This window comes from Xiphophorus hellerii, chromosome 21 (assembly GCF_003331165.1).
Source record: "Xiphophorus hellerii strain 12219 chromosome 21, Xiphophorus_hellerii-4.1, whole genome shotgun sequence".
In the NCBI taxonomy this organism is placed as follows: Eukaryota; Metazoa; Chordata; class Actinopteri; order Cyprinodontiformes; family Poeciliidae; genus Xiphophorus; species Xiphophorus hellerii.
In genome coordinates this window covers 24560653-24576789 of record NC_045692.1, presented here as the reverse complement: position 1 = coordinate 24576789, position 16137 = coordinate 24560653, and the positions used below count along the sequence as shown (strand labels likewise).

General features: G+C 40.4%; 3 protein-coding genes across 16 annotated transcripts in view; 1 reads left to right on the top strand and 2 right to left on the bottom strand.

The window, feature by feature from the left end:
• The window catches only part of LOC116712080 (NACHT, LRR and PYD domains-containing protein 3-like), a 612764-nt gene that overhangs the window by 410004 nt on the left and 186623 nt on the right, over positions 1-16137 (bottom strand). The window lies entirely within an intron of this gene.
• lrrc34 (leucine rich repeat containing 34) lies at positions 443-7375 on the top strand. Of its 2 annotated transcripts, none has more exons than XM_032552040.1 (10): positions 443-538; positions 3906-4018; positions 4088-4152; positions 4298-4384; positions 4636-4764; positions 4838-4933; positions 5009-5163; positions 6139-6294; positions 6378-6504; positions 7065-7375. In XM_032552040.1, coding segments are annotated over exons 1-10 (1107 nt in total). In that variant the 5' UTR covers positions 443-536; the 3' UTR covers positions 7242-7375. The 2 variants fall into 2 exon arrangements, with proteins under 2 accessions (XP_032407931.1, XP_032407932.1); XM_032552041.1 differs by lacking the exon at positions 443-538 and adding an exon at positions 2911-3083 and having other exon boundaries at positions 3888-4018.
• lrrc31 (leucine rich repeat containing 31) lies at positions 7356-14891 on the bottom strand. The gene is made up of 10 exons (XM_032551991.1): positions 14641-14891; positions 13833-14015; positions 12863-13006; positions 11513-11680; positions 10750-10911; positions 10493-10675; positions 9504-9671; positions 9276-9440; positions 8258-8413; positions 7356-7896 (listed from the first exon to the last, which is right to left on the bottom strand). Exons 1-10 carry the CDS (start codon positions 14651-14653, stop codon positions 7529-7531), a joined length of 1710 nt encoding a protein of 569 aa, XP_032407882.1. The 5' UTR covers positions 14654-14891; the 3' UTR covers positions 7356-7528.

Here is a 16137-nt window from a genome sequence, read left to right as displayed (position 1 = left end):
AGCCCAGTTTTAGTGGAGCTTTAGCTTTAGCTTTAGCACCCTAAAACTGTTTCAGCACCCCTGAATAGGATCACCACCCGTCCCGTAAAATACGGTGTCCCATATTTGGCCGTTAAATATTGAACCGATACATAACTGTCCGATAGACACGCCTATAATACACACATTAATACAAAGTTTAACAATAATGGCCAAAATAAAACAGGAAATATTAAGGTCAGCTACATTTTCGTGGCGGGAGCTAAAGGACCCCTGAACGTCACGGTTGCCTAGAGACGGACACTGCGCAGCCGCGGTGAGCTGCTATCATGACATTGTTTTATTGGTGGAAAAACTCGACATTGTTGTCAGTTTAAATATTCACTGCTGAGATTTTCCTCATTTTTAGATGTTTCCTGTCAGAGTTTAATCTGATAACTGACCATCTGGCTGCTTTTGGTTTTCATTTGCAGATAAATTATGGAATTTCAAAGAAACTGTCGACTTGTTTATAAGGACCTGGAGGGAAAACCGACCCACAGTTTGCAGCCATTTTCATGTGAGTGTAAACATTGAATTGTGGGCGTGGCCAACAGCAGCTTATTAGGATTTAAAGTGGCAGAACTTGGACAATGCACTGTGAACGGTGAACCGCGTTATAGCGAGGCTTCACTGTAAACCATATTTTTCTGAATATCAGAGAAATGTCAAAGACCGTCTTTACTGGGATTGTGACAGGAAATGAGCTTCAAACGTTTGTTTTACATTAAACCAGTTGTAACTGTAATTATTCAGGTATTTTGTATTCCAGCAGTTTTTATAAAATGTAAAGAAAATGATCCTGCTTTCTGGTTTTATGAAATAAACTGAAACATCTTTGTTTAAATCCAGATAAGAAGTTTTTTTTTGTTGGTAACATGATGCCTGTAACTGGTCTTAAATTAGCAGCAGATGTTACACACCTGAAAATTTTAAAAATAAAACATAGTTAGAGTTCATTTTACTTTTAAAGAATAATAGTTCTGGTCGTTTGGACCCTGGGTGTCGTCTGTCTGTCAGGCTGTGAGTTGAGAGAACTGGAAACTTGAACGTTTTCTCCCTGCAGCTGCGGCAGCAGGTCTGGTTGGGAATATTTTAGCTCAGGTGTTGTTTGGTGTAACGCAGCTCCTCCCCTTAAAACCTTTTCAATTACTGAACAGCTTCCTGTCATGTTTGAATGAAACATCTGAGAAAATGTTTGTAGCCAGAATAAATGTAATATTTTGTTCATGTTTACTCTGTGCTTTCATGTCAGGACAGATTTCTGTGTGGCAGATATATTTTACTCAACTGTTTTGATGTTTGGATCAACTCTGAATTATGTATTTCTACTACACTTCCCAGAATGCAATGGGTAGTTCCTCTGAGTAGAGCACAAAAAAAGGCTCAAGATTAAAAAAGGCTCAAATCAAAGACGACATACTGAAAGTTTAAGACAATAAAATTAAAATAAAAGATGTATAAAGGGAGTCCTGCTGTGCTAATGTTTGAAGAAACGTGAACCTGCAGTGACTGGTTGAACCAGCAGGTGGCACAGGAGAGCTGAAACCTGAAATGTGACTGAAAATATTTCCGCTCCTGGATTATTCCAATAACTTAAAGTATTTCTTGATGAAAGATTATTTTTATATCCTGCCTCACAGTACACTCATCATCTGATATGAAATAGTTCTTATGCTACAAAAACCCACATTCACAAAGCAAAATGTTTCACTAAAAATGTATGAACAAGTTTGAATTTAAGATGATAAAATGTTGGCAGATTGTTTGAAACTACATAAAATGAGACAAAGTCAATATTTAATATCTTAGTTGTCTTTTTGGATTGACATAAAAATGTAAGTAAGTGGGTTGGTTTGGCTGCTCCATTTATGTTTATGATTTAATCTCTGAATGTGGTCAGACTTTAGTTCAGGTTGTTAAATAATCAGAGGGGAACTTATGCATAAAAGAAAAATGTCAATTTTCTTTGTTAGGAAACTTTTATGTTCTGTAGATGCTTGCTGTGTTTCCAGTATTTATTAAGATAATTTGTATTGTAGTCAGGTAGGTAGTTATATTTATATGAGTAACATTTTGGGGGGAATTTTTTTTCTAGGAGTATTTTTACTGTGCTGTACTTTTGAAATCCCTCAATCAGGAAATGTAACTTTTCAGAGGAGAACTGAAGTCTTCAGACATCTTTGGAGAAAAATCCAGGCTTTCCCTGCTGCCAGGTGGAAAACGTTTCCACTTCTGCAAATGAATCTACTCTATATTTTAAAATCTCATCACTGAATATTTTAAAACTCCTTCTGCCTCTTTAAAAATCACTTCCACAAAAGAAGTGTAAAAAAAAAAGTTGTTTGGCAGCCAATCATAAAGTCCTGAGTCCAGCCTCAATCCAGAGTCACTCTCTCCTTCCTCTCTGCAAGATGCTCCTCGCCTCTGCTGTAGAAACATATCAAACTGAAACCATTTTGGTAACTAACAATGAACTTAAATAAATGTATTCAGTGTGGAAGAGAAAAATGTTTCCTCCTGTTAGAGGACAGATGTTTCCCTCCACTGTCACCCTGAACTTGTTCAAGATAAAGTTGTAGTGAACGTTTGATGCAGGTTCCATTAATTACTGATTCTGACTTGTTTTATGTATATGTTTGAAAATGGATAGAATTTAAATATTAACAATTACAATAAGACCTCCATGGTGTGTGTTGGCTATAAAACCACTTTTCTAGAAACAAAGTATGAACTTAACTACACATTGAAAACTTTTAAATTTTTATTTTCATATTTTAAAAAAGCTCCAAAACGGTATCAAATGAATGAGCACAACAGCTAAAAATACAAGGTAAAACATTAAAACAGTTTTGTTTCAGTGGCGGGAAAAACCCTGAACAGTTGACGCAGAGCGTGACGCAGCGAATGACGCAACTCTACGTTGTTGCCATAACAATGGCGTTTTTGGCCACAGTGATGTCCGGTGAGCCTATATCCGAATGTTACAAAGTTATTTGTGAAAATGAAGGTATTACTATAAACCCGTTTGTTTTAGAAAACTTAGAGAGAACAACGACGACAAGGTGAGAGTTTGAGTCTGGGTAAAAAGTGGCTGAAATGTAAAGTTTTAACGAAACGAGACATTAGCTTCTGAAGCTAATGCTTAATATTTGGTTAAAGAAAAACTAATCAGAGCCGAACTGACTTACTTTCTTTCTTCTAATTTTCTTGCATCCTTCCTTTATTTTTTTTTCTTTATTTTCTCATGTCCTACTTTTTTTGTTTTTTACTTCCTTACTAATTATAACTGGTGATATATTTCTGGTAAATTTTCTAATTATTACAATTATATTCAGAGTATATCAGTAAGTATAATGTTGCACAAAATATTTATGTAATGTAACAACAAAATACTTAACAGTATTGACTTTCAAATAAAAGTGTGCAAAACTGTCAGTATTATGAGCAACAACCCTTTGAACTATTAAAGCTGCTGTATGTAACTATTATAAAAAAATATTTTTGTACATATTTGTTGAAACTATTATTATACAAAAAATCAAAAACAACCAATCAGAGCCAGGAGGCGGGTCTTAGTGCTGTCAATCACTCTCCATGCGGCTGCTCATGCCCCCCTCTCCCTTACACTTGCTCTCCTCTACGCTACAGCTAGCATAGCAGTTTGTGAATGCTTAGCCTAGTTAGCATAGCCTCCGATAACAATGGATAAACGGTTTTCCTGCGATGTTTATCTGTCATTATCTGTCTTCAGGTAACAATGTGCTCTTAATTGTGAGTGGGGCCATTCAAAAGCTGAATATTAATATTAATAATTAGTGAAGGTAACTCGTTAAACGTGAACCTTTTATTGTGAAAAACTGCTCCAGTTATTTCCTGTGTTGCAGGAATTTCACCTTGAATCTAGCAGGAAACAGGAAGCAGAAAAGCTTCCAGAGACTTAGTGACAATGACGTCCTCGCTCTGTCAAAATGTCTCCTGAACTATCGGACCCTTACAGGTGAGCAGTCTGGTCCGGATCAACAGAACCAGAACCCGCCGAGTTTTTCACCGGTTTTTGTCTGAACAGGTCTGGATATGGGGTACAACAACATCAGTGATGAAGGAGCAGCTTACCTGGCCAAGCTTCTAGAGGTGAGGAAGAGGAGAGGCCTGCTGAGGCATTGGAGTGATGTCTGTTACTGTCATCATGTCTGTTACTGTCATCATGTCTGTTACTGTCATCATGTCTGTTACTGTTATTATGCGTGTTGTCGTTGTCATGCGTGTTGCTGCGCAGGCGCAGGACACGATGCTGCGCTCTCTGGACCTCACCTTCAACAACATTCAGACGAATGGAGCCGAGGTTCTCGCCAGCAGCCTGCAGGTTGGTCAGATAAACGTCTGCTGCTGATCTTCTCCTCCAGGCGAAGAACTGGTCCAAAGTGATCCTCACTCATAAAGGGATAGCAAACAGGAAATGATCGTTTTCTGTGGGAATAGTGAACAGGAAGTGATCATTTTCTGTGGGAATAATAAAAAGGAAGTGATCTTCTCCTGTGGGAATTGTAAACAGGAAGTGATCGTTTTCTGTGGGAATAGTGAACAGGAAGTTATCGTCTCTCTCTGTCCCTGCAGGGTAACAGCAGCTTGCTTTCTCTCAGGCTGTCGGGGAATAAGATCGGTAGAAAAGGAGGCCTGAACTTGGCCGGCATGCTGCGGGTGAACATGACGCTGCAGGAGCTGGAGCTGGGAGAGTGCGACCTGGTAACCTCCCGTGGATCAGAACCTCCTGGTACCGTCAGCGGTTCTTCCTCTGACCCTGCCTCTGTCCCTGCAGGAAATGCAGAGCATGATTGCCCTTAGCACCGCTCTGAAGAACAACACCACCCTCCGGTCTGTGGACGTGAGCCGGGCGCTGCTCTTCAGCCTCCTGGTAGGAACTTCACCAGCAGCAGACAGCAGGTTCTGTTTCCAGTTCTGATCTGAACGTTGTGTGGTTCTGTCTCAGGAAGAGTGGGCCGTTCACTTCTCGAAGATGCTTCCGGTGAACAACAGCCTGGTGGAGCTCCATCTGGGGAAGATGGGCCTGACGGACACGGGCATGGAGAGGCTGTCTGAAGGCCTGAAGCTGAACCACAGACTGCGGTACCTGGACCTGCGCTGGTACAAACCCGGTCCTCATGGTTTCACACTTAGACAGGTCTTCATAATCAGTTCTCCAGACTTCCTGAAGTTTCTGACTGTTTTTCCACCATTTCTCAGTTCATTTACCTGACAGAACAGGTTTGGTAAGACGGGTCCGTTTGACTTTGATTCATTCTGGCTTAAAAAGAAGAGAGGAAGAAAATCAGCAAAAGATATTCAGGAAGTCTGGAAACTAATGATCAAGATTACTAACAGAAAACCAGCTAAGCCCGGTGGTGGAGATGTTAGGTCAGTCCACCAGCGACCCGCCATGTTTCTGTGTTAAAAAATGTTAAAATTTGCAAGATCCACCAGGCATTGCAGTTGGTGGGCATCCCCTTGGCTCCAGTTCAATGCATCAGCTATTAACCTGGCTTAATCCATCTTTATTGTTTCTGGTGTATAAAAAACCCAATTTAAAATAAACAACGTTTAGCCTGGTGGGGGGAAGTAAAGCCTGGAGGCCCGCCAGGCTTATGATACAAACCCTGACTGAACACCTGGCTGCCTGGATACAATACATTAATACTAGCACCACAATACATTAAAGATCTGCTGCTGTTGTATCAACCTTCCAGACCTCTCAGGTCTTCCGGTTCTGGTCTGCTCTGCATCTCCAGAACCAGAACCAAACGAGGAGAAGCAGCTTTCAGCATCTATGCACCACAAATTTGGAACAAACTTCCAGAAAACTGTAAAACAGCTGAAACACTGACTTCTTTTAAATCTCAACTAAAAACCCACCTGTTTAGGATTGTATTTGAAATGTAATCAATTACAAATTTATTGATGGAACTTGACTTAATGTCATGTTTTGATTGTTGATTCTATATTGCATTGTGTTTCTGTGTTTGTAATGATGTAAAGCACTTTGAAATGTCTTGCTGCTGAAATGTGCTATACAAATAAAATTTGATTGATTGATTGATTGAAAGTGAAACCTTTCATCTGCAGCAACCGTGTGAGCCGGGATGGCGCCCTGCATCTCTCCAGAGTCTTGAAAGAAAACTCCCCTCTGGAGGTCATTGATCTGTCATCCAATCGGATCGAAGACCCCGGCGCTGAGTACCTGAGCGAAGCCATCTGCTGCAAGGGCTCCGTCCTCAGAGAGTGAGTCCGTTTAGTTTTGGTTTTTTCTGTGGTCTCTGAGGAGCTGGCAGGCTGACTTGAGGCTCTGAGTTTGTGTTTTCCAGGCTTTCTGTCTGCAGAAACAACATCAGCACCCGCGGCCTGCTGTCCTTGGCCGGGGCTCTGAGTAACAGCCCGACTCTGACCCACATCTACATCTGGGGAAACCACCTGGAGGAGCCGGTCTGCCAGGTAAAACCTCCGTTATTCAGCAACCATCCTCATTTTTCACACACTCATTTAATATTTCAGGAATCTGAGACAGAAGGACTCATTTTCAGAGGTGATGAAATGGATAAATTATGAAATAATGAAATCAGCTGAAATGGAACAAGAAAACAAGGATATGAGCTAAATATTAATAACACCTTAAATCAATAAGACCTAATATTAAAGTTAAGGCTTTGCTGTTTCCTATTCTAAGGAGTTTGCTAACAAAAGGCGGTTCTTATATACACGAGGTGAACAGAACTGGACCGAGAACTCAACCCTGGGGAACAACATTTGTTGTTTTCTGCTGTAATCCACCATCAGATGAAGCTTTTAAAACAACTGGCAGCTATTTTTATCAGAGCCTGAAGGGTTTTCAGGTGTAAAAAAGGTTTTATTTGGGTTGTTTGTCATATAAACTTAAGGTGGAAGCAGCAATAATCCAGATCTGGCTGGAATAGCAGTTAAAAATGACTGTATATTTTAACTGTTAATTTATGAAGTGTGTTTGCGTCCATAACTCCAGCTGCTCCGTCCCTCAGGCCTTCAGGGAGCTGCTCAACACCGGCCGTCTGGCGCCTGAGCAGACCGACGTCAGGCCCTACGAGGTGGACGGCCATGTTTTCCTGGCCGAACTCTTCCATCATTTGAGGAAACACCATTTCTTTATAGACGTTAACGAGCAGAACGCAGGTTCAGACTCCCCACAAAACCAGTGACGCCATTCATGATCAAACACTCAGTGAAATAATTTCATCAGAGGTGGAAATGGGAGCATATTTACATCCAAAAATGCCTAAATATGAAAGAATGAAATAAAAGTCAAGAGTTAATAAAGTTAAATAATTGTGAATTTATTGTCTTGTGCAACGTGAGAATAATTGTGGATTTTAAGCCTCCATTTCAGTCAGAAACTGAAATGTTTGGACCTCGGGAATCAGGTATGGGAGAAATTTCCTTGTTTGTTTCTGATCTGTTGAAATCCAAGTGACCCTTGACCTCCTCCCTACTCCTCAGCCTGACTATCCTCCTGGCTGCTGGTCTTCCAGTCCGAACCGTCCGGATCCCAGTCCAGCCGGATGTTCCGGTTCTTCACGCTGAACCGCAGCTGCTGCTCCTCCTGCGGCCCGGCGCTCCAGCGCTGCATGGCCAGCCGGGCCAGCGCCGGCATCCGAGGCAGAGCCCCGAGCAGCGAGGGCAGCCAGGCCGAGCAGGGAGCCGAGGTCAAAGGTCGGAGGCTGAGGTCGGCCTCCTCCAGCGAGCCCAGGCCGCCCGCCGCGAACAGCGCCGCCCAGCCGGCGTCCCCGACCGAGTCGTTGTAGGACAAGTCCAGGACCCGGAGGGAGGACACGCAGCCGCGTCTGCACACGTCAGCTGCTCCGGGAACAATAAAGGTTAATCATTCAGTACACAGGCTACAACTTGGTAGCAGACAGCCGCCATCTTGGTAAGTACCATAAATGACAGTTGCTATGACAACAATAATTAAACCACGATCGGAGAAGCTCTAAGTTATCATTGAAATACATTCCAATTATTACTCTATCCACCTCTGTGTAATGCTAACAAATATCAGTGATATTTACTGTCACTGGAAGTGTGACATCACATGAGAATTATGTATAGTCTTAAAAATAACCCAAAGTATCAATAATGTGTCAAAGTAAAAGCAGTTTTCACCTGAATGATGGTAAAGTTCGGGTTCAATGTCAAACTAAATCACTGTGTTGGTTACCTAGGTGACCCAGGTCGTCGGTGGTGAGGCCGCAGCTGCTGAGGCGGAGCTCCAGGACCACGGACGGCTGCAGCGCGTCCATCAGCAGCGGCAGGCGACCGCCCACCACCTTACACCAGGAAACATCCAGGCTGCGCAGGTACGGCGCCACCAGAGCTGGGGGAAATGAAACATCCAGGCTGTCAGCTTATTCAGCTTTTGCTTTTCAAATATGACAAGTAAAAACAATTATCCATTTTGAGACACTTTTTTTGAGTTCTTCAGTTTGTGGAGGAACTTTATACTTCATGGTTTTCTGCTTCACTGGGGTTTCAGCATGGAGCCAAACAGAGGCCCACTTTTGTAAGCTAATGACAAAAGTGAAACACAGGCAATAATAGAAATGAATTGTGATGCAGGGGAGTCCCATAGTGTGCCCAGGCCAGAAAAATCCGATGACTGTTTCTGCCTCTGTATGAACTTAACGTGTAGCATTTTCTAGAAGGAAGCAGATGTTCACTGTCCGACTAAAGACATGGATGAGTTTATGTTGGGTTATTTAATCCTGGAAATGCTCTTCAGGTGATAGAAGGCCGGCTTTGGAACCATCTTTATGTGACTCTGAAGGTTCAGGTCAGAGGTCATCACTGCAGCCAGATTTCAGGCCTGAAAACTCGTTTCTAGGTTACAAAAAAGCAATAAAATAAACTGATTCCAGTGGTGGCTATAGTTATGCTAATCTGCTAGTAGTGTAGCTAACCTTTAACTTAGCACTTTTGCTAATTTTGAAAACATTTAACACATCTCGCTTCCCCTAATTATTTTTGTCTGGATAAATTCTACAGCACAAATTTTCTTGGCTTTTCAGGTGAATAAAGTTCAACATCTTTGTGCATTAGCATTAGTTTCCACTAAATACTACCCTGTTGTAGCGCGTTAGGGTTAGCGCAGCTAACATTTGGCTAGCGGTCCCGACCCCTGGCTGACTCCTGGGCTCATCTCCTCCAGCTGCAGACGCAGTGAGCCTGTCGGTGTTTACCCAGGGCGGTGAAGGACTCCTCCGTCAGCCTGCAGCTGCTCATCGGCAGCCTCCTCATCTGAGTCAGCGGCAGCACCGACACCAGCTGGTGGACCGCGCCTCCCGCCTCCTTATTGGACGAAACGTCGAGCGCCGCCAGCGCCGTCAGGGAAGGCAGCACCTGGACTGGAGAGAGGCAGGAGGTGAAGCCTGCAGCGGCTGCTGGGTGTGGCGGTCACAGAGACTCACTCAGAGCCTCCAGGTCGGCGCGTTTGAGGCGGCACAGGTGGAGGTCCAGGCTCTCCAGGTGAGCCATGTGAGGCAGGTGAGAGGAGAGTCGACTCAGGCCTCCAGTCAGACTTCTGTTACAGGACAGGTCCAGGTGGCGCACCGAGGGCAGGCAGCGCAGGGAAGCACCTGCAGCCACAGGTAACATTGTAACATTTACTCAGTTACAATTACTAGAGTAACGGAAGAAAAAATACTTTTAGGAGTATTTTTATTTTTACTTTGAGTACTTTTAGAAGTACTGCTACTCTTGAGTAAAATGTCTGGATACTTTACCCATTGTGAGAAACTTTACTGAATAAAAAACAAATTGTTTTAATCATAAATTCACCAAACACAGACACACACCTACAGGTTTTGACAACATTTCATTGTTTTTAAATTGAAAGAAACTGATTTGGAAAAATATTTGTTTTGGCTGCTTCTGCCTTTTTGCTGTCTTGTTATTTATATGATTTATTTTCATTTTGGTCTTTAAAGTACAAAAGTTTCCACATAACTTTATATTTTGGTTTGTCTGTTGATGCAGTTTTTAAATATTATATGATTTATGTTTTGATCAAATTCAAAAATACTTTATTGATTGTAACTCATTGATTCTTCAGAGATATTGTAGAGGTTGATGGCTGTGGGCAGGAAAGATCTCCTGTAGCAGTCTGTGTTACAGCAACTTTGAAGAAGCCTCTGACTAAAGACACTCAGTTACTCAGTACTTGAATAGTAATTTTAGTTAATACTTTTTTATTCTTACTAATTTCTTGGTTGGTTACTTTTTACTTTTACGTAAATAAAAGTAAGTACTTCTACTTTTACTTGAGTGCAGCTTCTTTGCTACTCTACTCAGCTCTACCTGCAGGATGCATCAGGATTTGTTTTTTACTGAAAATAAATTCTAATAAGAAAGAAATCAAAACTATAAACCGATCAGAAATCTGAGGTTTTGCTCTCACCGAGAGCCTCCAAGTTGTCAGGTCTCAACCCGCAGGCCTGCAGCCGCAGCACGGTCAGGGAGACGGCGTGGGACAAGGAGGCGGCCAGCTGCCCGAAGCCGCCAGCGTCCACTTCCTGTGTGAGCCGAGGGTTACAGGAAACGTCCAACACACAGAGTTTAGGCAGAACGGCCACCAGGCCTCCTGAAGGGGAACGCAGACCGAGATGAGCCCACCAAACATAAAGAAATCAGCTGGACCAATAAGGACGTGATTACCCAGAGCAGCAGCGTCCGCTGCAGTGAGCTCACAGGCCACCAGGTGGAGCTCCCTCACTGATGGCTGAAGTTTACCCAGCAGGCTTTGCAAAGCGCCGCCAACGCTGCTGTTCCAGGACAGATCGAGGATCTCCAACACAGGAAGAGAAGGGAGGGCTTCACCTACATATGCAGAGAGGAAGAACTTTATTTAGGGTTTTTAGGGTAAAAGGGGGCTGAATATAAAGGCCTGCCACACTTTTCAGTTTTCTGTTTGTGAAAAGTGTTAAATCCTGCATTACTTTCCTTCTACTTCACAGTTACTGTGTTCACCAGTCATAAAGAATCTCTGTAAAATAAGCTGAAACTTATAGGAAGTTTAAAGGTGTCAAACTTGAGGCCCGAGGGCCAAATTCAGCCCGCTACAGCTTATTATGTGGCCCTCTAAACTTCAGCAGTCCACATAAATAGAACAGTTGTGCACTTAATTATTTTATTTAAGGGCACAACCAAATTACATCAAAATGAAAAGATGATCAATATTATTTAGTTTTCAGAAGAATGCAGAAATGGCTGTTTATTAATATTTTAAGAGTTTTTAATGGGTTTCATCAATACATTCTGGCACAAACATTGTTTTGAGAACATTCGATCACGATGTGGCCAAAAGGGAAAATTACACGTTTGGTGTAGAAAGACTTTTCCAGATCAGATCTGGAGAAAATGAGCACTAAGCTACTAACAGCATCAGGTCTGGACGGTTCTGCTTTAACCGAAGTCTCACCCAGAGCGGCGACATCGTCCGCGTTCAGCCTGCAGCTGCAGAGCTTCAGCGTCCTGATCCCACCCACATGTTGGAGGTGAGAGGTCAACGCTGTCAGACTGCCACCAATCAGCTCGTTCCAAGAGACGTCCATCTCCTCCAGCTGAGGGAGGAACTGGAGCAGCGATGCTAAAAGGACAAACAGCAGTCAGCCATGGCGTTCATTTGAAACAACAAGCTAATATTTAGCTTTACTGCCTGTCTTTTGGTTCTAAACTTCATAGATAAAGAACCAAGTAGATCAAAATTCAATTGAACAAGCACTTAAATTAAAATGTTTGGAAATTCCGGTAATCGACGACTCGTAGAACATTAGCGTAGCATGTCATTAGCATTCCTGTTAGATGTTAGCTTAAGTAGGTGCTAACTAGTACTAGCAACACCCAAACTTGAAACCATGCATTTCCCTTATGGTTTCAAACATGAAAGGAAAAGATTTACAAAGATCAGATGTACAATTTCGATTCAACAAGATGCCATTCATCAAAACAATAAAAATAAAGTTTATACCTGCAGCATTTAGGTATATGCTAAGCTATGCTAAGATATGGTTAAGAAAGCACTCTTATATTTCAGACTGGAAACTAAATTAAACCTAACAAAAGCTAAAAGCTATTTAAGCTATTATTTTCTCAAGCTAGTGATTGCTAAAGCTAGCATGTACTTAAGCTAACAATTGATAAAGCTAAAAGTGACTTAAGCTAATCATTACAAAAGACAGGAGCTACTCAAGCTATCATTTACATGCATTTGCTATAAAACAAGCATTTATTTAAACACCTAACTATAGAAGCTAACAGTCACTCAAAGTAATAGTTATTTAAAAAGCTGCTGAAACCTGAACTGAAGCTACTTACATAAGTTAGAATGACAACAATTAGCAAATCTAATTCCCTGAGCTTGAAAGTGGTTTTTATTTGTGTAACAAATAAAATTCACTCATAGTTATATGGAACCATAACAGTTCCTCCATTATTCTCCAAACTAAAAAACATATTTTCCACTGCAGATAAGATACTAACTGCATGAAACTGCTCTATATGAGCAAAGCAAAAAGATTCCTGTAAATCCAGATTAATCGCACGAGTCTCTGGTTGAAACCTGGATCTGATCTGATCAGGTTGTTTTTAAACACTGAAGGGTTTTTGAGGCTGTTGGTTATAAAACCGCCTGAAATGATTATTTCAAACACTGAAGGAGTCAAACGTCTCATAAGATCAGCTCCAGAGCTCAGACCTCAGAGCTCAGAGCTCCTGCTTCCAGTCGATAGTTTATTAAAATCCCAGCAGCAGTAACTCAGGGAGTGAATACCGAGCTCCAGCAGGTCTGTAGCCGTCAGATCGCAGTGAGCCAGACTCAGACTGCTGCTGTCCGCTTTCTTCCCCAACTTCTGCAGGAAAACACACACTCTTCCCCAGCCGGCATCACGCTGGCTCTCCACCGGCGCCGCAGCGCCTGGAAAAAACAAAACCAGCTGCTGCAGTCTCATTTTACATCCTGTAACTCCTACAGTCTGTTTCAGACCAACACGTTAAGTTTGTGTTTGGAGAATTAAAGTATTAAAGAAATGTGACTAAATAAATCACTAAATAATGCAAAACAAAATTTTTAATATTTAGTAAGAAGTAAAACTGAAACAGTATAGAAACAGAACAAATGTATGAAATCAGACTTTTGGTGTTTGGTCTTCAAATTACACTGGATGGTTCATTTTGATGATGTAAAATCTAAAGTAAAATAAAATATTTTCTAAATAAATCATTTAAATGACACAAAACCTCCTAAAGAAAACTATCCTAATTATAACTGTGTCTGATTATTGTCATCCGATTAATGAAATATTTTTTACATATTTTAAAGTTTTATTATTCAGTTTTATTTAGTTTAGTTGAATAAGGATTTATCTAAAGGTCAATATGAAAATCTAATCTAGTTCAGTCAGATGGATTCAGATGGGAGGAGTCAAAACTGTTTTTCACTCTTAAAGTAAAATAATTTAAAATGTTATTTGCTAAACAAATACAAAAAGGTTTGATTGTATAATATAAAGGAAATATTTTTCTGCTTTGACTTTTATGATGCTTTATGTTGAATAAAGTTATACGTTTAATAAGCTTGAGCTTCTACCTGCACTTTTTCACTTTGTGTTCTTGTCATTGACAGGAATTTAAATATTGTTTCTCTTTGTCAATAAAAGGAGATTCTTTAAAAACAAAATCTGATCTTTGGGTCATTTCGATGCGTTAAAACCAGTTTCTCTGCAGCTGGTTTTATTCCTCACCTGGACTCTGTCCTCTGTTCTCGGACTCTGCGTCCTCAGGGATCGCCGTCCGCTCTGAGGTTCGCGACAGGAAGCGGCCCAGTGGCTTCCTGTCTGATGCTGAACGCTTCCTGCGGATCTGACTCATGATGACGTCGAAGGGGGATCGTCTCTGGCTGCCTCCGTCTCGCCCCCGCTGACCCTCTGGCCAAAGGTAGCATCACTCATATGGGGAAGTAATTCTTCATAAAACTTAAAAAATGGCCCCAAAATGCAAAAACTGCTACATGAAGGCAAATATTCTGTTTTCTTCTACAAAATGTAACAATAAACATCTAAATAACTCAAAAACTCAACATAAAGTGCAGATTATGAGTCAAGCACAGAGGTGGAAGCATCATGCTGTGGGGTGGGTTGTTTTTTAATCTACAGCAAAATGTGTCACGATTGGTTCTTCCATCCTTACAAAGATCCAAAACAACCAGAATGTGTCTGCAAACCTGGCAACCAATCAGAGCTCACCTGCTTCTCTACCAACATGGCAACCTCCAATAAACATGAAAAACAGTCAATAACTTATAAATATGTTAAATATTCTGTCACTTTTAGGAAGAAAATACTATCAAATACAAATATTTTACCTCTTTTTGCATGTTAATGAGCATTTAGAATAAAAAAACAGTTACTTTGAGGAATGAACGACATTTTAACAATAAATCTAAAGTATATTTTCAGGTTAAACTGAATTTTTAAGTTTATTTAGAAATTAAAGGATGAAAATGCAGAAAACTGATAAAAACCCGAGTAAGGTTTCAGCAGATCTTCTTACCTGCAGCCTCCATGTCAGCTTCAAGTCGGATAGTTCAAAAATAAAGATTTAACTCTCTGCCGGAGGTTCGGTTCTGGTTCCGCGGTTCGTTTGGACTCTCACGTGAAAACATAAATGACCCAGAAAAAGTCAAATGAAGTCTGGATTTCATTTAGTTCCTATAAAAGGTTCGTTGACAACATTTAAGCATTTTTAAAATCACCTCTTCTCCTCGGCGGAGGCACACCTGTCTGTCACCTGCGAGACGTCACGTCTCGTGCTCGTCAGGTGGATCAACCCGGAAGTGCAGCAACGCCTTCTGTAAATGTTTATATCGAGCTTTTTTACGGAGCTTTCAGGTCAGTGAGCGCTGATCATCTGATCATAACGATCAACTGTAGTTAAAATCTCTGTTCGTTTATTTACTCATTTTTGTTGAAGTGGAAAAAAATTCTTTTATTTAAAGTTGATTTGGGCTGGAATAAAGAAAAACAACAAAACTTTTATTTATTATTGATTTCAGCCCAAATCAGCTTTAAATAAATGTTTAATAGCAGAAAAAATCAGATTAAATGGCCGGAAGTGAATAAAGAACGAGCCAAATAATAAACAAAGTTCCACAATTCACTGTATAACACTGTAAATGTTTATTTTATAGAAATATTTATATTGTATTAACATGAAAACTAAAGTTTTAAAGGCATCAACAATGTAACGACAACCTTTCTATTAAAAATTATAAATCTATCATCGTTTCAGATTTTGCTGCTACACATCTCAACCAATCGCGTTGTCTATCGCAGTTTTAGTCCCGCCCACTGATTTGTGACGTAGTGCTCTGACCAATGAAGATGTAATCAACACAGGACTGAAATAATTAAAACAAAAGCATTTCGAGTTTCTTATTTTCGCGTGTTGCTGTGTATTTAATGAATTATCAAAGATAAAAATAGTTTTATAAACAAAAACTGACATTTTTAGTTTATGAGGAGAATCACCGACACGCAGGAGGAAAACATAAACACAACTTTAACAAATTCAGTTTTCTGATGTTTTATTGTTTCATTTTAGATCCAAATATGAATTAAAACAGAATCTGGACATTGTTAATCTAAGAACCTGACTTCATTTTCTGTTTTGACATCTCATATATATTAGAAAAATATTCCATGTTTTTCTAAAATATCTTTTAAAGAAGATTGAGTCAGGCGAGCACTTCCTGTCCTCCAGTGTCAACTTCCTGGAAACACCGGATTCCTCAAACATCAGAAAAATAAAATTATAATTTTTTTCAAAAAAATCCAAAAGTCAGAACTAAAAATCTAAAGAAAACAAAGAGTAGATCAATATTTACTTTTAAGAAAATAATAAAATGTAATATTTTATCAAAACTTATGGTATAGTGACATATTATCAGTAAACCAACTACTTTTCATTCAAAACTTTTATGTCAACATGTGACATTTTCATTTAAACTGCTAATGAATAAAATAAATAAAACTAAAATTTATTATTTAA